Source organism: Haemorhous mexicanus, chromosome 5 (genome assembly GCF_027477595.1).
Source record: "Haemorhous mexicanus isolate bHaeMex1 chromosome 5, bHaeMex1.pri, whole genome shotgun sequence".
Classification (NCBI taxonomy): domain Eukaryota; kingdom Metazoa; phylum Chordata; class Aves; order Passeriformes; family Fringillidae; genus Haemorhous; species Haemorhous mexicanus.
In genome coordinates, this window is record NC_082345.1 from 7,342,248 (window position 1) to 7,364,211 (window position 21,964).

The 21,964-nt window shown below is 39.3% G+C and overlaps 1 protein-coding gene across 1 annotated transcript in view; it reads left to right on the forward strand.

Moving 5' to 3' along the window:
* ATXN10 (ataxin 10) overlaps positions 1-21,964 on the forward strand; it is an 82,245-nt gene that overhangs the window by 17,710 nt on the left and 42,571 nt on the right. The window contains exons 4-6 of the mRNA XM_059845744.1: positions 6,768-6,864; positions 7,751-7,915; positions 18,478-18,558. Of these exons, the coding sequence (XP_059701727.1) occupies positions 6,768-6,864; positions 7,751-7,915; positions 18,478-18,558 (343 nt within the window). The remainder of the gene's footprint in view (positions 1-6,767; positions 6,865-7,750; positions 7,916-18,477; positions 18,559-21,964) is intronic.

A 21,964-nucleotide genomic window follows, 5' to 3' on the forward strand; every position in this document is an offset into this window, starting at 1 on the left:
AAAGAAGCTAGAGGAAGATCTGGGCAGAGGGGGCAGTGGGAGGCATCTGCTGCCTGTTGGGATAAAAATCCAAGTGGTTAAAATTATGTAGGAGTTACACGTCATTCTCTCAGCTGTTTAATTACCATTGCCATGGCACAACTTCCATGCTCTCCAGTTACAGGAGCATTGTTCTGGTGGAAAAGAGGGAGTTGTCTAACCATGGCTTTCCAGACACAGAGCTACAAGAACTTTCATTCCCAGTTCTTTCCATTTCACTTTTTTTGCTAGCAGCTTTGGGCTTGGAGAGAAATGTGTCTCCCCCTTTTTGTTGAGAAGTTTAGGGAACATTGCCAAGTTACATCATGTGTAGAGACATCAAGAAAGTTTGTGAGACACATCAAGTTCTTTCCTTTTCTTCCATCCTCTGGGCATATACCCCATGCGGTACAAAGGGAACCTAACATGGCAGTGAGAAGAGGTAAGCTGCCTTTACAGGTATTAAAATAAATTATAATGCCCCAAAAAGGTTGATGCTAAAACTGTTGCTGTACATTAATGTGGACATGCAAGTAAAAATATTAAGTGTAAGTTTGCTAGTATTCCAAAAGGACTGTGATCCACTTATTAGCCAGGTACAGAATATAAATGGTACAAGTAAGTGGGGGGAAGTCTGATACTCTTTGCACTGACTTACAGAAAAAGTTCATCCAGCTCTTTGAGGGCAAATATAAACACTTCAGTAGAAATTTTGGGTTAAATGAAACAATATACATAGAATGCTATCAAAAGTAATTGGAGAAATTTGTTCATAACCTTGGTTAGTACTTTACATGTTCCTTTTTTTTTTTTTTTCCCAGACCTGTGCAAAGTATCATGTAGGAGGAGTGTGTCTCACAGTCAGACACCACTAATAGTGCATAGTGGGTGGCCAGTCCTTCTTATTTTTCTTGGTTTCCTGGTATGGTTTAAGCCTCGTTTGAGACTCTCCAGTATTTCAAACTTGCTGATTTCACTGCTGCAGGACCTTTAAAGAGACATTGCATTAGATTTAGGCTCAGTTTTTGGGCTGATTCAAGAACAAGATTTTACATCCTAATGCCTGCAGAAAGCTAATAAGGGTAGTTCCCAGGTCTGCAAGCACTTAAAAGTGTTTCACTTCACATAGGAGAGAATCTCAGGCATGTTCTTTTGCTACTTATGGGGATGTAACAGGAGTCCCATTTCATATGCCTTTAGATTTTAATAGATAATTTGTTAAAGAAATGAGCACGTTTATGTTTACTTTCTAAACCTGAAATGATGTAATTAAAATAACAGGAGACAGAGAAAATTGTTCTAGTGCTGTATTTAATGAGCCTTGTTAGTGCTTATGAATCAGAGTAGGTTCCAACCTGATCTCAAGAGGTCTGTCTAACTGACTCTTAGTAAATGCAAACTTTTTTTTTTTAATCTCCCATTATGAGACCTCATTGGAAGTTAATTTGCATCGGAGGCTAATTTGATGTGTGGTCTGATGGTTTCTTCCAGCTCCCTTCTAATTTGTTTGTAACTCCATGTTTTTAATAGTGTGGCAAGAATTTTACTTGCCTTTTAATCAAATTCTCCTTTAAAGTCTGAACAAAGTGTTGATGTTTTGCCTAGACATTTATCTTCCAAGAACACAAGGGTTGTCCAATCAGTGTGCATAATGTTCTGTTAAAATTAGGGTTGGCGCTTCTAAAGGGAAAGAAAAAAAAAATAAGAGTGCAACTTTGTTTCCAAGGTAGAGGAGATGGAGGGGAGGGCGAGCAGAAACTTACTAAACACAACATTCTTGGTGTTCCACAGATGGTAAAAATGGGTTACTAGTCTGCACTGCAGCAAGTGCAGTAACACCAAGGTGGAAATATAAAAGGTAGCTAAACAATAATTTTATTTACAGCAATAAAATACTAAGTACTATTTTAATAACATTAAATGACAGAGCCCATATATGTATTGTACATTCAATTTCAGTAGTCTAGACAGACTGTTTTCCAAGGAAAATACATTTTCATCAGTATTTGTGGTATGATTCATGGTGGTGAAGAGGCAAATAACTCTTTATGACTGGAAGTTGCTTTAACTTGCAGCCACAAGGAAACAAGTCAATGACCGGATGATAGTGGTGGAAACTGACATTTTATAGTAATAGAGGTCTACACCTTATGCTGAGTTGGAGGTTTTATTTTTCTGGGACAGGCAGTCTATCACAAAGCATTCTGCCATTATGTACAAAGAGCCAGAGCTGTTCTGCATGACAGCTCACAGCTCACACTTTAGATTTGCAAAGCTGACAGGCAGCTCTAGAAGTGTGCAGGCTCTTGGGAGCCTGGGATGTGGTCCCAGGACTTCCTAGGCTTTGTGTCTGTCCCAGTGCAGAGGGGGCACTCCAGCTCTATTTTTCCTGTGTTATTACTGGTTAGAGCATTAAGAGAGATACAAGTTTGTAAGTTTTATGTTTGCAGTCTGACAAGCAATGCTGTACAGTTTTGTATGTGCTTTGGTTGGATCTATTTTAAATCTCTATTTGTTTTATAACTCCAGAAAAGGCAGGGGCTTGTACTTACAACTATCACTGTGTTGTCTGTGATAGACCCAAATAAAGAGAATGGAAATCTCCTAGGACTGTTTTAAGCCTCTACAGTTGCTGTCAAGGTTTTTTGAAATGATTGCTGAGCACATTTGTGGCCTCCTGTTCTAACCATGTGGAACAGAAGGAAACAAGTATTGAATTTTAAAATCCTAATGCTTAAAGTCTTTGTCCTCAGAACTTCAGGGATTTTAATTTTCATCTAATGCACAATCTGATTCTGCAAATGGCACTGTGTGAAATGATGTCTTTTTGTGGACTGGAGCATCTCTGGCAAGGAAAGGCTGAGGGAGCTGGGGCTGTCCAGCCTGGAGAGGAGCCCCAGCTGAGAGGGGCCCTCAGCCCTGGGTGTCCCTGTGTGCAGGGAGGGGCAGAGCAGGGCCCAGGCTCTGCTCTGGGGGCCCAGCAGTGGCACCAGAGCCACGGGCAGGAACTGATGCCAGGAGGTTCCACCTGGACAGGAGGCAGAACTTCTTCCTGGGCAGTGACCAGGCACTGAACAGATTGTCCAGAGGGGTGTGGAGTCTCCTCACTGGAGATATTCCAGACTCCTCTGGACACAATCCTGTGCCCTGTGCTCTGGGATGGCCCTGCTGGAGCAGGGAGGTGGGACCAGATGACCACTGTGGTCCTTTAGCAATTATCATGTAATTGTTAAATGAGATAATGTCTATATAATAATTAAATGAAAAGCATGCACTGGAGTCTGGCTCAGTAGTTCTGTGATAATAAAGGACTGGAAGGAAGAAAGGGAGCTGAGATCTTGGAGGTACTGAACTGCTGGAATACATTTAAACCATCTTCATACAGGGCCATCAAGTGTCAGCTGTATCACCTTTGTCATGGGTGGCCTTGAGCAACTAAATGTTCAGTTTACATGCAGACAAACATTTAGGTACCAGAATTCATTAGGTAAAGACTCAGTGTTTCTGCTTGTCCCCTTTGCCCTGTTGTGTAAAAAGGTTATTTTTGTAGAACCTAGAAAAGTCTCCTTAAGCCATTGCAGACTGGTTGTGAAAGCAACATGTAATTTGTGTATTTGCTAAAGGACACCTGTTTTTACAGGAGCTGTTGAAATCTTGGTGAGGGGAAATCTCTTCAGCTCCAGGGTTGATTTGTGTATCATAAGTTACATCTTAGTACATGCAATTTCACAGTGGTTGACCATCAGGTTAAAAATACTCTTCTTGACCACACACAGAGTAACCTTTTTTAAAGTAAAATTTAGCTATGCTGATAGCTACAGAATTGTTTAGGAATATTGTTTTTAGCTTTGTAAAAGTCTGTACATTTTTGGGGATAAGTGAGATTTTCTTGTCTTTTCTTCCCCTCTTTTCTGTTTTTCTTTTCCCCTCTTCCCTTTCAGAAGTCTCATGACTTTCTGATTGGATGGCAGAATGGAAATCTGTCTTCATCAGCTTCTACATTTTCTTGCTTTTGCTGTAAAGACATGGAAGGGCCATGGAAGGAAATTGCCTCAGATTGTGCCAGGGGAAGTTCACATTAGATATCAGGGAAAATTCCTTCATGGAAAGGGTGGGCAGACATTGGAATGGGCTGCCCAGGGAGGCAGTTGGAGTAACCATCTTGCAGGTATTCACAGAAGGTGTGGATATGGTACCTGAGAACATGCTTCAGTGGTAGACATGGTGGTGCTGGGTGGACAGTTGGACTTCATGATCTTACAGGTCTTTTCCAAGCTTAATTCTAGTTCTGTGATTTTATGATGAAGAAATTCTTAAAGAGGAGAAAAGCAGTGTTTGTATTGTACAGATATCCAAGCATAATTCAATCATATGATGCAGCAGTCAAGTCCAGTAAAACAGAAAAGAAAAACATGGGAATTGATTGCTAAGAAAAGAGTTCCATAGTTCAAAATGCAAAACTTTCCTTTTATGGCAGTGTTCCCATTTTTTAACACACACATACCTCGCTGTGAGTTAACTTCTCTAGCTCGATTTTTGGGGAATTTCTTATTTAAAGCATAAATACCATAGTATAAATTTTCAATGCTTCTTTCAAAATTGACTCTCTCTTGGTAGCTTGGTGCTAGGCTAGCACGTTTTCCATGGAGTTATATTTGGAGGGAAGCACTGCATGAGAAATTTATGTATTCCAAGACAACCACCTGTGGAGTCTGGGAGAAAAGTGTTATTTCTTTAAACACAACCATACAGATATTGCTGTGGTGTGGTTCAGAGAATGTGCTGTGATGAGCTGCTCCAGGTATGATGGTTTTTCATGCTGTTTGTGCCTCTTCATCTGTGCCTTTCTGTCTGTGACTGCTGGACGTGGTGTGTGACCTGGACCCTGTGCTTTGTTCAGCTGCCTTGAGTGCTTATTTCTATTTGTAGAATCACATCTTCCAAATTGCTGAGATTTTTCATATGAGAGTGTTTGTATGGCAAAGTGTTGCATTATCAAGGCATCCTCTTTCTCTGCTTAGTTGGGAATAGGTGTGATAGGTTTTGTCTTACAGAATATCCACTTGCCCATATATTGATTTGTGTGCTCTAATTAAAAGAAAAATCTTACCTCTTATTGGTTAAGAACAAGCACTTAGTGCTGAAACTGTTTTTTTTTTTTTTTTAACATGGGTGCATTTACAGAATTGTCACTTTTTCCTGTATCTTCCTCCCTTGTTCAGGACATCACTGTTGGACAAGGGCAGTGTTGATTGGTTTCACAAATATTGAAATTTGTAGCTATTTATTACTGTACTGTAAATGTGTTCATGGCATTTCCTCTCTGGTGCAGTAAGGATGGTAACTTTACAAGATCTTGAACAGTTTTCCTTCTTTTTGGACAGATTAATCTCTTAACAACCAAGGTGTAATAGCTGAAAAAGGTCAAGCAAATTTCAGGGAAAGATTGGAATATTATCAACCTTATATTCCTTTGGGAGACCTTTCTTATTGCTGTATAGGTAAGGAATTCACCAAGGGAAATAATACCCTGTTCTTAGGATTTACTGCCTAATTTTGTTTTTTTCTAGCAGGGAAGTATTTCCACAAAATGCCTGCTGGCATGCCCATGCTTGCTGTCCTTCAGAAACTCCTTAGTCAGCAGGATGGGAACCAGATGGGCGGGAGAAGCGGAAGCACAATGATGAGCAGAAAATAATAAACCAGTGCAGATGTGCTGGGGGAGAGAACAGAGATCTTAGTAACTAGAGGAGAATATAGTTCAAGATGTATTATGGGTAATAGATACACATTTTGGGCTTAAATATATATAGATATATATATATATATATATATATATATATGGCAAAAAAAAGGAACATTTTTCTAAGCCCAAGTGACCACTTCTCAGACTTGCTTTCTTCTTGTTCTCAAGAGGACATATGCCCAGACCTGTTTAGGAAATCTGGCTGCCAGCTGGCACAGAGGCACAGCACCTTTCCAAGAGACCTAATTTTAGATGTGCAGAACCTGGCAATAATAGCCACCTCCATATGTATTAGGCTGTTTGTACTATCTGTTAAACTGAATTTGAACATGTAATTTCAGGTTTCTTTGCCAACTTATTAATAAGGGCCAGGGTATTGAGAGCTGTTGATAGGGACAAAATAAATGTTTTAATTTTGTGAAGTCTTTGAGTTCATGCTGTTGTGTTTTATGACTTAACACCTTTTGGTGGCTGCTCTAGGATATTAACTTGCGTGGTGAAATATCATCTTCTTGTATTTTAAATTTTATATTGAGAGAGGGTAAAATAAATCCTTTGGAGTAAGAACAGAAATCAGCCATGTTAAATTCAGTGTCAAAAATGGAGGCAGAGCTATTTGGAGAGCTGGCTTTCATTTTTCTAGGAGAGAAGTTCTGGGATAGAAGGTATTGAGCACATTGTAATCATCTATAATGTTTTTTCCAGCTGACCAGAATATAATGTGAGAAGCAAGAACCTGTCAATTAGTTCTTGTAATCACCAGTAGCCAGTGTGTAAAAGTCAGACAAGTCTTGGGTGTAATTCTAAAATACTTTGTAAAATTATTTGTATTAGAAGAGAAAATGTAAATATTTATGTACAGTACCTGTATAATACTGCACCTAAAGCTTCCCGGAGATGGATTCTGCAGTGTGTATCTGGAACATTGAAGTATGTAATTTTTTCTGAAATTTATTAGTGTTGCTTTGAATTCTTGTTAATGTATTTTCTGGATTTCTTTCAGCTCTTCGTTGTAGTCTTCAGTTTCTTGGAAACATTGCAGCAGGAAATGGAGATTCCCAGAATAGCATTTGGAAGTGTGCTTTCCCAGATCTCTTCTTGTAAGCATGGATGGTTTTTTTTTTTTTCTAATGTCATTTCTGTGGTTGTATTCAAATCTTTTGTACATGATAGTTGTGCCTTTGCTAGCACCCTGAAACTCTGAAAAATAGCTTTGGTGAGAATGGGCTGGTTGAGACCATATCCTGTAGATGGTTTTTGTTAGTCAACCACAGGAGTCAGAACCTTTAAAAACCTGCTTGTTCTAAACTATTGGTAAATTGATTTAATTTAACAGAAACGGGAAGAAAACTATTTGGAATGATGAGCTTCAGACATAAGCTTTATTTCAGACATGTTTTCAAGTAGTTACACTCATTTCCAAGAACACAGCATTTTCTTTTCTCATGTTGCTGCTTTGCAGATCTGTCAATATTGGTGGATCAGATGTAATCTAGAAAAGTTCCTTAATCTTCATCTCTTTCAATCCTTCCATCCCCCTCCTAACCTCACCAGAATATCTTCCTGGGGTTTTGATGACATATGTGTAAAGAAATATTACATAAACTATTTTGTGCAGACACATGGCAGCATTATTGATGTGTTCACCCAGATTTTTTGTAGTAAGCTGGTAACAAAGGCACTTTGATTCAATTTGATAATCGTTCTCCATGTGTTTTTGGAGCCCACTTGTAAAAAATGTAGGAAGACCTTACGATAAGAACAGCAGTTCCAATTTAGCATTAGTTTTGTTAACTTCCTGTAAAGTTGGACCTTCAGCAGTGAGTTGGATATTTTTCCTTGCAGGTGACTTTCATCCTTCTTAGGGAATGACAAACTTGTGGTTCTCTAAAAGACAGCAAAGAACAACTCAGCAAGCTCAGTGTCCCTTGCCTGTTTTTCCAGGGTCCATTTCAACTTGCCTTAACTCCTTATGTTCTCTTGAAGGACATGTCTGACATACAGTGATGAGAAAATTGTCTCCTATTGCTGCATGGTTCTGTTCACCTGCCTGAATTCAGAGCGAGTGAGAGAACTGCTGGATCCTGGAAACTTGGCTGTGGCCCTTCATGTCCTGAGAGTCTACAAAGAGCAGTTGGATTCTGAGTGGTCGTATGTATTGTTCAATTTTCTTTTTCTTCACCTCTTAATTAGGTGTTTTTCTGGTGTAAATCACTGTATTAAAATGTCTGAACTTGTGACACTGCAAAGTAGTAAATGAAGATCTAATTAGAAATTAGTAGTTTAGAATAGAGATCATTTCCATGGTAGTTTCATGACTCTTTTGATTGTTACTAAGTTAAGACTCCATTTTTTGTTGAGGACATAAAAATTTTCAAATCATGGTCTGCTTTTCTTTCAATAATGAAATGGGGTTTAGGATGCAAACTAATTTATACTTGTGGAGATTTTTTAAAGTTAGCACAGAATAGTTTCACAGACAGGTCATGCTAGGAAGACTTGTATGTCTATTGCTTAGGAGTGCTACATAAAACCTTGGAGTTTTCCTTTTTTCCTTTTTAACATAGCAGTTTTCTACTGCAACATGCAGTCATTTTTATACCCAAACAGGGAAGAATTTTTTTGGTGAATCTTCATTTCATACTTTATGAGCACTTTAATTCTGTTAATCAGTGGTTTTATCCCTCTGAACTTTTGTATTTTTTACTAATGGCCATTCTTCTAAATATTGTTATCAGTTCTGCCTTTGATAAATGTGCTGCCCTGCATGGCAAGGAAGCACATTCAGCTAATTGTGACACCATGTATTCCAAGGGGAAAATAATTATTTGCATGTTTTTGTAGCATTCTCTTTAAGGCTGTGTTTAAATTCAGTATTTAATTAGGAAGAATTGTTGGTGTTTTAAAAGCAATATAGAAAGTCTAACACAGACTTAAGATGATTGAATGAGAAGTCAATGTCATTTTCTAGCTTACTTTTGTACTGAAAAAAAGACCTAAATTTGTTTGTGGCTGGGCTTTTTTAATGGCAAGGGCAGTTTGCTTATGGCATAATGGTTTTCAAAAAGCAAAATGTAAGTTTAGGGTCAGACAATGAGACTTCTGTTCCAGAAGTGACAAACCATGTCCTTAGTTTTGTCATCTGTCAATAACACACATGTAAAGTGTTGCTTTTCAGATAATTATCTTGATTATCCTTAATTTTTGAAATTTGTTTTGACTGAGATACCAAAGTTGTAGTGGCAAATTTATGTTTTGAAGGTAAATGCAGAATAAATGCAGCATCAAAATCAATTCTGAGGGATGCATTTCCCTGATCTCTCTAGTGTGAAGTAGATTCAGTTGATGTTATGATGAAAATGTCTTACCTCCTGTGGATGTTTGATGAGGGTGGGGAATGGTCTCTTTTCAGGGTAGGCTTGAAATGAAAAAAGGGGCAAACTTTAACACTGAGAATTTGCAGCTGTACTGCAGCTCTCACTGAAGTACATCTACATCCCAATGGGATTGCTGGAAGGAATTTACATGGCTGTGGCATTTGCAGAGTGAGTGTCCTGTTGGAAAGGTTTGGGTCTCTTGTGCCCCAGCTGGCAAAAGTGCACAGTAACCATTCTATGATATTTTATGACTGGACTGAAATCCAGATTATTCTTGGTGGTTATGCTCAATGCTTACTCACAAGGGACTGAAATTAAGGTGTTCTTACCTAAAGTTAAAAGTACCACTTAATTCCTGTCTGCCTTCTTGTCTCTGAGCTGGAGCATCTGATTTCATGTTAAAACAAATAAGAAGTGAAACACGTGTGTTTATTCTTCCTGTTGACTGAGCTTTCTTGCTGTCAATTGTTGCTTTTAGGTGTTGGAACTCTTTATTTGAGTAACTAGGTAAGTTTTGGTCATAGGCAGAACTTCTATTCATTATTTTATTCCCTTTTGTTGTGCACTGAAATTTATGAAATTAATGTTCCTCTGAGACAGTGCCCAATGCATTCTGCAAGTAAACAACTATGATGCTCAAAATATTTTTGCAGTTGCTGCCATGAATTGTTAGGACAGAGAGAGGATATCCAGGATAAATCTTTGGATTTAAGGCCATTGGCTGAAATATAGTCTCTTCCATGGAGTGCTCACTACTCAGTTCAGCTGGCACACTTGGGTTCTCTCTTCCTCACCCGTCACAGGAATGCAAGCACACTTTTCAGGTCTTTATTTTGATGGGCTGGCAGTTCTTTCTCTGTTAATAATCCTGAATTCATGTTTAGAGTCCAGTTTCCCGTCTTCTAGTTGGAAAAGTCCTTAGGAGAAATTGAGGAGGAACCTCCTTCCAAGTGTGATGCCTTTTGCCTCTTCCACAGACACTGTGTATCCAAGGAAATCTGAGATTGTTCTGAGCAGTTCCTCAGAGCTTCTTTTTCAGAGACAGCAGATGGTAGCAGAACTTTTGCTGTTCTTCCTCTCTCTGCCCCAAACTCCTCTCCCAGTTAGAGAGAGCAGAGGAAGGATCTTTAAAGGTTGGATGTAGCTTTTTAGAATTTTCCTGTCACTTTTGCCTATTTCTTGAGTCACAAGATGTTTGGTAGAGGGCTAAGATTTTGGGTCAGGAAAGAGGGAATATCTGAGGTGTTGGCTCTGCTTCCTGTGAGGGGTGGGTCATGGGAAGTAAGATCTCAGTTCAGCAGCTTCTGATTCTAATCAGTGATGGAAAGCCAAGTCATTCACTTCCTAAGCAGTTTCTGAAACAGAGAAGAGCTGTTTTGCAGATCAGCCTAGTGGAATTTCTAGACTAAGGACTGATGCAGTTTTAAAATGTTTGTACATTGACAACATAACAAAACGTTGCCTTAAAACTTTAAAGAATGAGAGGTAACAGTGCTGTGATGTACACCTAATTGTGTTTGTTGAGTGATACACATTCTATTAAGTATTTTTGTGGCGTGCTGTGAGCTAAGAAATAGTTAATAAAGGAGGAAGTTGTTTTTCTAGGGAATGCCCTGGTCAAATTTGGTGTTCAGTTCTTCTGTGATCATGTTTCTCTGGATCAGATGGTCTGAAGGCTCATTTCATTAAACTTGTGGTTACTTGTCAGCCTCAGAAATGCTTCTATCTCTGAAATCTGTGAAGCTGGAGAATGTAATACACACATTTAATAAATATTCTAATGATTCAAGAACCGATGCATCCTTCTCTTTCTCTTTTAAAAGCTTGATCTTCTCAACAGCTCCAGGATTATTTACATATTGCTGTCTTTGCCGTTTTTAATGTTAGATGCTGAATAGCACATTAAAATAATATTAACATCTATTATATCAATATCAATGTATTTTTACATTGCCACTGAACTTCTATTCAGTACAGCTCCTGAGCTTGTGTCAGGCTGGCAGTTCTGTAATCCTGAATGCTGGAGCTCATCCGAGGTTGCTGCTGCTGGTCTGACTCTCAAGAGCAGTGGTCTGAGGAAGCAGATGGTATATAAGTTCTGAGGTGGTATATAAGTACTGAGATGGAATATAAGTTCTGAGGTTTTTAAAAATATTTGTCTGACTGGCTCGTACCCCATTATAGATGGGCTTGCGGAGGGTGCCCAGAGCTTGCTGCTTTGGAAAGTTGCAAGGTGTATGATGTTGCAGAATGTACTTGAAAGTGTAAGTCTTTGCAAAGACACTAACTCTGCAGAAACAAGTTTGCTTCCTTTCTTGGATCTGATTTCTGGCATACCGTAATTAACTGATCCTATCTCCTCCATTGTTCTTTGCTGTGCAGTTGTCTTCCAGAAAACTTGCTGTTCTTCTCAAAGTGAGCTGCTGTCTCCTGAACTCTTATTGGTTTGTCTGCATCTTTTGGGCCTGCTTCTTCCACCCCTCTCTTCCATCTTATATTTCTATTCAAAGAGATGAACATGGTTTTCAAGCCCTTGTGTGACAGTAATTTATTTTCTGTGTATCTTCTATCTGTCCCGAGTAGCTGTAATGATACACAGATTTAATTCTGAACTGTAAATATAATGACTTGAATATAAAGAATTGTAGAATGGCTTGGGTTGGAAGGGGCCTTAAAGCTCATCCAGTTCCATCTCCCTGCTAATAAGGACAAGTAGAACTGAGCAGCATTTTACTCACTTGAGAAGGATAGCAGAACAGAACAATATTTTACTCTTATCAAATAAGAGCCAATGTAGCCTTGGAGAAGCAGACAAAACAGAATTCATGCAAAATGCAATCAGGATGCCAGCTCAGCTGTGCAAGGTTGACAGAGTTAATACAAAACAATGATATTGCATTTACTCAAAAGTGGGGGTCAAGGAGCAGCCACCTAAAAACGACACTGGTGTTGAATACAGATCCCAAAGAACCAGGTAAGGATTTCCAAGGGATGTGACTGTGTCAAATAAAGTCAAGGAAGTGGAAATAGCTCATGAATATGTAATCAGAGTGTCTCATAAAAGTTCTGTTCATCTAATGCTTGGGGCACTCAGTTGAAAGAAGGATCCCCCTGGGACCCCAGTGCTGCCATAAAGAATACTTGCTTTCTGATACTCAGACTGTGTTAGAAAGTTTGTATCAGGCCAATTTTGGTATCAATGCCGTGGGCAGGGACACCTTCAACCATGCCAGGTTGCTCCAAGCTCTGTCCAGCTTGGCCTTGGACACTTCCAGGGGTGGGGCAGCCACAGCTGCTCTGGGCAACCTGTGCCAGGGCCTCACCACCCTCATAGTAGGAATTTCTTCCCTATATCTGATCTAAGCCTACTCTCTGTCAGTGTATATCCATTCCCCCTTGTCTTATCACTATAGTTCATTATGAAATGTCCTTCTCCAGCTTCCCTGTTACCCTTTCAGATACTGGAAAGTTCTGTGAGGTCTCCACACAACCTTCTCTTGTCCAGGCTGAGCAACCCCAATTCTGTCATCCTGTCTCCATAAGGGAAGTGCTTCAGTCCCTTTATCAACCTTGTGGCCTCCTCTGGACTTGCTCCAACAGTTTAAATATCTTAAACACATAAGCTGGTTCTTGTTCTGGTGCTGCTTGCTTTTAACAGCCACATCCTACCAAAGGATGCTGTCAGGAAATTGGACATATCCATCCTTTAGGAAACAAAGCTGGAATATAACTGGCCATAACTGTTCAATAACTGATAGGTATTTTCTCCTTTGTGTGAATACTACTGAGACCCGAGGAGCCCTCTGTTACAAACTCCTGTGAAGTTCCAAAGAAATGCTCTGTCTTATTTTTTTTCAGTAATAGCTTTTCCTAAATACATGCAGAGAGCCTTTGGCTCTGGAGGATTGTGGAGCCTTACAAAAGTTGTTTCTCTGTGTTTCCACATACATACACATTCACTCCCTTTTGGGTTTGTGTTAATCAGTAGCAAAGTATGTCACAGAATGTGGAAGGTACAGTATTTAGGAAAGAAACCAACAGAGAATGCCACATGAGATCTATTTTAGAATGTGAACCTAGAACAGTATGTGTCTTTTACAAATAATTAGGAAAAAATAGTAAAAAAAATACATTGTAATTTATCCTAACCAAGATCAATGTGTGTTCTAAAAGCTGTTTATTTTAGAAATACCTTGGTGGCTCCATTAGAGATGAGAGTAAAGCTTGTGTCATCAGTTTTTTCTAAGTGTGTGCATGGGGCAGTTCAGCCAGTATGGATAGGAAAAGCAGGTTGTATTTTTGATTCCTGAAGAGCAAAGTACAAAAATCCTCCATTTTAAAATAAGAAGCATAATGTGCTTTTTGGCTTTCAGAAAAATGATATTAGAAGTGTGGTCAGCTGTTTGGCATTGAAGTAAGTTTTGCTGAACATCCACTTTCTCTTTTTGAAACCACAGCTCAATGATTACTGTAAAGATTAGGATGTGGGGCTACCCCTCCCCAATTTTTTGCCTTTGGGTTTTTTGTCCTGGCTTATGGAAATATGTGTGGACAGAAACTGGTACTCCTGTGGCAAGGAGTCTTGCCTATGGGCAAGATTTAAAGGCAAGGATAGAACTCTTCAGTGCTGCTATTTTTGTTTAATTGGGCTTTGGGGGTGTGTGTTTGTGTGTGTGTGTGGTGAAGTAACTTTTTTGTTTCATTGGGCTGGCAACTGATTTTTTTCTGTTGGACAGTTTGGGATGTCCTCCACCCCTTTCTTCTGGTCTCCAGAAAATAATTATTTTTTAATTCCAGGAAAGTTGAAGTTATGTTGCAGGTTCCAAGTTCAGCTGTGGTTTTGAATAGTATTGACACTTGGAAAAGTTTCCTTAATTTTAGATATCTGAGTAACTTCTACTTTCTATTTGCAGTAGCAGTGAATTGGCACAGATTTCCTCAATCTTTCAAAGCTCAGCCTCATACATTTAATTATCTTGTCACCTCTTTCTTCTTGTGTATATTGTGGAGAGGGAGGAGCAGGAAGTGCTATTAGCCATTGCTAATCATCTTCCATTTATTTCTTGGTAGCTCTTCAGAAAAAAATTATTTCAGTTTTATGTATAAATTAGATTTAATCTCTGTTTAGTGCCTTTCAGATGTAGCTGTCAAATTCAGTGGGAGTGTCTTCTGAATCAGAGAAATACTGCACATAATTTGAATTTAGTCTTCTGGACCTCAGAGTTTGCTTGGTGGGGGCTATCATGGCCAGTAGGGAGGATGTTTCATTGGGGAATGCCTTTGGAAGGTAGAAGGATGTTCACTGCTGTGCTTGGTTCAGCACAGGAGAGGGGTATTGTGATGGTTGATGCTAGGACCAAGCCTTCCATATGAAAATATGTATGAAAATATGTTTCTTTATTCTTCTTCTGAGCGAGAAGTGCTGGTGTGGGAATGGGGTGAATTACCTCTTCTAGGAATTTTATGACAGCACACGTTCCACTTGTTATTGAATAGCTTTATACTTGTAATTGTTTATTTAAATGGTTTTGGTAGTGTTCTTCTATTCTTGTGCAAGGATGAAATATGCTTCTTCTAAAATGTGCTCTGATTCCAAATAATTCCTCATGAGGCATATTGTTTTTTTTTAGCATCTGAAAAGGCTGGTGATGAGAGTTTGAAGGTTGGCTGAAAATAGCTGAACTTTCTTCTTCTCTTCAAAATGTGGATGATTTATTACATTTGTTTGTTAAGTTACAGTAAAAAGATAGCTATTTAGTTCTTACTAAATATTTTGGATAGAGTGGCATTATTGTAGGGTGATGAAAAATGCTTTTGGCTTGAGATTGAAAAAGAAGGTTGCTGATCAAGTAGAGAATTGCCATGTCTTGTTCTTTGTACTTGGAAAACATGTGGGGTTGTCTTCCTCTTTTCCTGAGACTGAGGAAATTGTTCCCTAAATTTGCTAATGGGATAAAATCAACTTAATATGGAGCATGACATTTGATGATAAAGTTGATTGCTTACACCCAGCTTTGATTGGAGCAAGCTTAGTGGCCATCTGGAATATACTGAGTGCAAATGTAGCTCATACCACTTTGTCTTGGCTGCTTTAGAACTGCAGTTTGGTACAATACAGCCCTTGTGCTGTTACAAAGTCTTTGAACATCTCCTCCTGTATTTATCTACTATGGAAGCACTTGATTTTTTTAGGATTTTAGCCAAACAATTTTTAAAGAGTCAAGAAGATTGGCATATTTAACACTATTCATTTCTTACTGTGTTACGCTTGCATAACAGCTTTAATTTTCATGATTTCCTTCACTAAATTACAGTGATCTTCAGTTTATTCCAGTGGTTCTGCTGTTGGCCCCCAAAGAGAGTTTAAATCTCCTACCAAAGCCTTTTGTGTGCATTTGAAATGCCATGTTCAGTCAGTAACCCAAAACTGAATATCTTTTTATATTTCAGAATTGTGGATGATCTTACTTTTCCTCTTCTTTTCTCGTGCCACAAATGAAAAACAGGAGTGCTGAGAGGACTAAAGAGAGTACTTTGAATTTGCTGCATCCTTGTTTAGCTACCTCCAAAATTGCTAGGCATGGTGAAGGAGTTGGAAGTGCCTTACTCCACTATTAGTTCTTCTGTTATCTCTTGGTGATGATGCTCATGCTCTGTTCTTCAAGAACAGGAAGTGGATAAGGTAAAAGGAACACTTAATTACAGAAGCAGATACTTCATAGAATCACACACTGGTTTGGGTTGAAATGGACCTTAAAGCTCATCTCCTTCCTTAAAGCTTCTCTCCTACCATGAGCAGGGACATCTTCCACTATCCCAGGTTGCTCCAAGCCCTGTCCAGCCTGGCCTTGGAGACTTCCAGGGATGGGGCAGCCAGAGCTTTTTATTTTCTGAGGTGTTGCATTACATCATGAAACCAGAAGATAAGAACCAGAAATTTTAGTCTTCAAATATTCCAAGCTTCTCAAGCAGTAGAGGTCTAGTCCACAGAATGTGCAAAATGTGTGTGAGGAGATGATGCAGGAGCACTGGCCCAAGGAACAGCTGAACTATGGGCCTTCCATTTTGCAGTAGTGGTTGATCAGGAACATAAACCTAGTAGCAGCAGATTTTTTTCTGTGATGGTTATTGATCACTTTTTAATTATAAGACAAGTAGGCAAGAAGGTTTCCTCAATGTAGTCTTAAACATGAAAATTAAGCATTAAATTAAATAGCCGCAATTGCAAAATAGAAAAATTTGGCTTCAGGCTATCTCCTCAAATGCACTTTTTACTCTACTGCATTGTCAGCTGAAATTTGTACATTCTTAGGCCAAGTTCTGTGTTCTGCACAGCACTGATCTGTGCTATTTTCTTCTGCAGCTCCACACAAAAGTTTGTGGTTCTGCTTAAATCCATGGAAAATGAAGTTGGTTGTGACGATTCTGAAGGTTTAACTGTGGATGGCTTTGAGATGTTAGTTCAGGAACTGTGGAAGAGTTGCCCTTGACTGCCCTGCTGATGGCTCCACTTGGGTGTTAGAGCTGAGTCTGTGCAGCTCAGTTGGATACATTCCTGCTGCTGACTTTGGGCAAGTCTTCGTGTTTTTTGAAATTTGTATTGAAAAACTCTTGGATCAATGCTGCACTCCTCAGCATGCCAGTTTTAAGTTGATGATTCTTTACACCTCTGCCTATTTTTTTTTATGAATGAATGTGCAAATATCAGTGAAAAGAAGTGCAGCAGAAAATAGTTTTTCTTCCTCCCCCTCTTAAAAATGTCAAGTTTTCAGTAACTGAATCAGATGCTGGCTAAGTCCACAGTTAGCATTAGAAATATAATAGCTATTAATCTTTTGCACCTCTTTGTCTCCTATTTGACCAGTTGGCATTGAGTACTTGTGCAAAAAATACTTTGTTGCAGCTGGAAGGCCTCATTGTGATCTTCTTATTAGCTATGTAATAGATTCTGGCTATGCAAAATAAAGGCTGTCAGCAAAGGGAAAGCTAGGGAGGAGGTGGAGGGAGTATTGAAATTGCTTGATTTTAATATTATTTTAGCTGTTCTTTCTCTCCAACCTCATCAGCTGAGAGGATGCTCTGAGACTTAACTTGTAACTATTGTAGCCTAGACAAACTAGATTATGCATTTTTAAAGAAGCTTGAGTGTACCTATGTACCATAAATATCACACCTGGGGATGTGATCTGAAGAGCTAAATACTTTTACTTTGTTTTTTTCCCCATAACTGGGATTATGAGTCTGGGTTGAAATTAAATGAGTGTCACCTGCTGTGGATGGTGCTTGGGAGAGCAAACAATGAAAATACTGGCATGAGCATAAGGCCAAGGCTGACCATATTTTCCAGAGAAAATATTAAGAAGAAAGAATGAGCCATGTCAGTTTTGGATAGATTGTTTTTTAAAGAGACTCTTTTTTTGAGGAAGGTTGATATCATAGATCCCTTGCAACATTTTGGTGAAGGGAAAGAAAGAACCAGTGACCAGTTTGTCAACTTTTAGTCATTTGTTGGTCTTTTTGTATTCCAGACAGAAACCCCAAATATGGTGTGAGAAAAGGAAGGTGTTGGGTGATAATTTATTACAGAATATTCTTCAGTGGATTTTGACTGGCAAGATTCTTGTGTTAAAGTTGGGGGTGCCTTGTGCTGGGCCAGGAGTTGGCAAGATTCTTGTGTTAAAGTTGGGGGTGCCTTGTGCTGGGCCAGGAGTTGAACTCGATCTTTGTGGGTCCCCTCCAGAATATGAGACTCTATGATTCTATATCTACCTGCCTTGTAAAGCAAGGACTTGGAATTTGTTCTCAGCTTAGGTCTCTGTTACACAAGGAGGGTATGGTATTGAAGTTGAGAAAAGTGCTTTGCTGCCTTGCATCTGACAAAAGAGTTCCCATTTGCTTTGATGCTTTGTTAGATTGCCTTTTTAAAAGAAAAATAAGTATATTATTTGGGCACTTTTTTACTGTTTGGGCATACAGGCAGTGTTGTGATGAATAGAATAAAAATTTTCAATCTTGAATTTTGTCTTTTTGTATAAACCATTGGTTGAGTGTTCCGTTGTTTGAATTGTGGTGTATATAACTGGCCTAAGACTCCAGCCAGCTTTCCTTCAAGCATGTGAGTAAAAGTGTGCTGAACTGTTGAGAAATGGTTGTTGCTATGTTAGGGAAACTGCAGGACAACTTGCAATTATTTTGTGCCAATTTGTATCTATTAGTGAGTAGGACCAAAAGCACAACGCACATTAATCTGCAAGTAAAACTAATCAGCACCATTTAAAGTAAATGTGGATACTGCTTTTATAGCTCTAATAAGACTTTCTTTTTCTTTTCCCTTAGGTTCCTGATTGTTACAGAACATTTGCTGAAATGTCCAGAGCTGGTAAAAGCCCTTTATGCCAAACTGAGCAATCAAGAAAGGTAACCCCAAAACCAGTGTGGGTTTTAGTATTTAGCATTCCATATAGAGTATCCTGTTCACATGATTGAAAAACTGTGTGGTTTCATAGTTGGCACAAAATCTCTAAATACATGTTTCTATGTCAGTAATGGTTTTAAATTGGTTGGTTAACATTACAGCTTAGCCACAACTGGCAGTGATTTATGTAGGGTTGCAGAATCCAGGTTGGCGCCATTACTCGGTAAAGAAATAACTTCACACACAAAAAAGGACAGGATTTCATGCCTGGGTCTTGATTTCATAAGAGCACCACACCCTGCAGAGTTTTACAGCTCGATTAGAAATGTCCTCAGCTCTTCATACTTCTGTTGTTATGTCCAGAAATTAAGAGGAAGCCTTTAAGAAAGATGGAAGTGTGTCTCATACTGGTTAGCAGAACCTGCAAAACATAGATGAGCAGATGCCTGTGATTGCTTAGTCTTTAATGTTTCCGTTTTTGAAAAGCTTCAACAAACCTTCACCTTCAAAAAGCATTCACTTCCTTCAAGTGTGTGAGTAAATGTGTGCTGAACTGATGGGAAATGGCCACTGCTATAATGGAAAAATGCTCATTGCTTTAATAGAGAATTTAATAGAGGAAGATTAAAAAAGATATTTTATTATGACAATCAAATTTACACACTGCTAGAATTCTGCAGCTCCTCCAACTGCTTGAAGATTTTGTGGTCTCATTTATGTGTTTAATGTGCCTACATTGTTCTGCATCCACCCAGGGAAGCTGCAAACTTTTGCAGGTGGAAGACAAAGCACTAAATGAAACAGTGCCTTTGTGGTTTTTTCTGTGCTTTGTGTTGTTTCCAGTGTTACCACAGGTCAGAGTTCAGGTACTGATTGGAGATTATAAGAAAACTGAAAGGATATTAGACAAAGAAAGAATATGCAATAAGTTTGAACTGTAAATAAAATACCATTACTGTATGGGGATGGGATGGGAACAGTCAGGAGGGAAATACTGTTTTCCTCCATGATTCAGGATGACAAGTGGGAACAAATCTGAGCTGTCTTAGTGTACTGGGAGGTAGGTGCTGTGCAACTGAGTGAATGAGCTAGATTGGATTCTTTTGGGGAATATCACAAATGGCAGTTTGCATGTTTTCATAGGCCTTTGAGGATAGTGTGGGCTGGGTTAGAGTGTTCAGTGGTACTTAAAAGTAGATGTAACCAGTTTCTAGAAAGGTCACAGCATAGTACAGATGGTTGTCAGATTCCTCACCTCAAAAGGCTTTTGGTGTAGGCATGACATAGATGATCACAGGGGATCACCAGTTACAGCCTGCTGAATTTATTATTAATCCCAAGAGTTCTGCCAGTCAATTCCAGTAAGTTTTTCAAAGAAATCACAGTACAGTGTGTTATGAATTGGACACTGCTTAATTTCCTGACAAACATATGGAAGTGCTGTGAAATAATCTTTTTGCATCCAAGCTATAGAAGAATACCCTGCCTTGGCATCTTCCTAGGATGTGTTAGTGTATTTAGGAATGCATTCTTTGGAGATGCATGAGGAGACAAATCCAATTCAGATAAAAACATTTTCACTGGATGTCATGAACTGGAAAAAAAAGTAGCCACAAAGCATAGGGAAGTCATTGTTTCAAAATAAGACAAGGAGTCTTCACTGCAGGCATTGTCATGTTGGGTGTCCTGTGAGGCTGACCAAGTGCTATAAATGAAGAATGGGATTGAGGTGTCTGGGGAAGGCAGCTGGAACTCATGAATGTATGGTAGCCCTCAGTTGCAGTATCCTCTGTCATGCACATTAAATATAGATAGTTTAAATGTATTTGCTGAAATGAAACTAGCTGTGCTGAGGAAGTTTGTGAATATGCCCATCAGTGGTGACTCCCAAAGCTTGCAGTAGCCTGGGATGCCCAGAGTGTACATGGCTATGCCACTGCAGTTATTTGCACTATTCACAGTATTTGCACTATTCAAAGTATTTCCTGCTGTTCAAATCTATTGCATTTGTGTTGAAGTGGCCATGGTGCCTCCCCCAAAGCAGTTCTTGTGCAAGTGGATTAGCAATTTGAATTTTCAGTTAAAATAAAATTCCTGACTTCTGGACAATTTTCTCTTTAATTTTTTTACAAATTTTATGTGTTGCATGTCTAAGTGTGCAAATGGCCTGAAATAAATCATGTGATCAGGTTTTTAGTGATATTCTGGCCTGGAGAAGTGCATGGTGTTGTGACAATGCCTGCTGGTTCTCTGGAGGGGATTATTGTGGAAGGATATGGTCATTGAGGTAAAAGAGTGTAGATCATGAATTCTTTGCCAGATTTGAGATTTTCCTGCATGTATACAGGTATTTGGCAGAAGTATTTAGAAAAGGCCTGGTTTGCATTCATCCAAGTTAGCCTTGAGCATGGACACACTAAGTTCATGCCTTGCTTGTCTTAATCATAAAATCTTCAAAAATGAGCACATCTGTTGCTGTCCCTTCCAAGAAGGGGTTTTGCTTTAATTAGCAGCATGAAAAAGTGCAGCTGAACAGCTTCATGTGTTTTTGAGATGCTCAAGTACTTGCATCTCTAGGTTTGATTTTAGTGTTGTCAGGTGAAGTGTCTTGAGTGAAGGATGCAGCCATTGATGGAATTGCCTGCCAGGAAATGGGCACTCAGGTCCTGCAGGCAGCACCACTTCCTGCTAATGCTCAGCTACAGGGCTGCCATTGTCACTGCTTGGAATGGTTTTATTCCTTTGGTCAGTGTGGGTGTTGGGGGGCTGGACTCAGTTTGTTTGGAGATGGGCAGGGTTACCTGGCTGTAACCTGCAGGACAAACAGACAGTGAGCAGAGCCCCTGGGAGAGGCTGCTCCAGCCTCCTGCCCGCAGTCCACCCTTTGCCAAGTGTGCCGGCAGCACTTCTGTGCTGCTGTGGTGAAAAAGCTTTTTGTCCTCCTTCAGATCATAGTTTAATGCAGCTGTATCAATGACACTGAGAATTGAGTTTAGCAAGGACTAAGTAGCTGTTTTGTGATTAATGAAGGTGGGTTCTTGGAGGTTAATAAAGCAGTGACCGAGCTTTTTCCACAGAAAAAGACATTTCTCTTCTTCTTCTGACAACCTGCTTGGTAAATTTAAAAGAAAAAGCATTTGAGCTATTCCACATGTTTAAATGTCATTTTTTCCATCTGAATTTCAAATATTTCACTGGAAGAAAATGCTGAGCTGGCATTTGGATTCATTCAATAAACAGTGGTCTTACAGTTTGAGGGAATGGCAGTGAGACTTCACCAGTCCCTGTGTGCTGGACTTAAGCAGGCACCTGTAGGAGAGCCTCTGCCATGTCCAAGTCCTACTTCCACAAAATGCTTCTAGTTTGCCCTGACAACATGAAAGGACATTGGAAATAAAATAACATTAA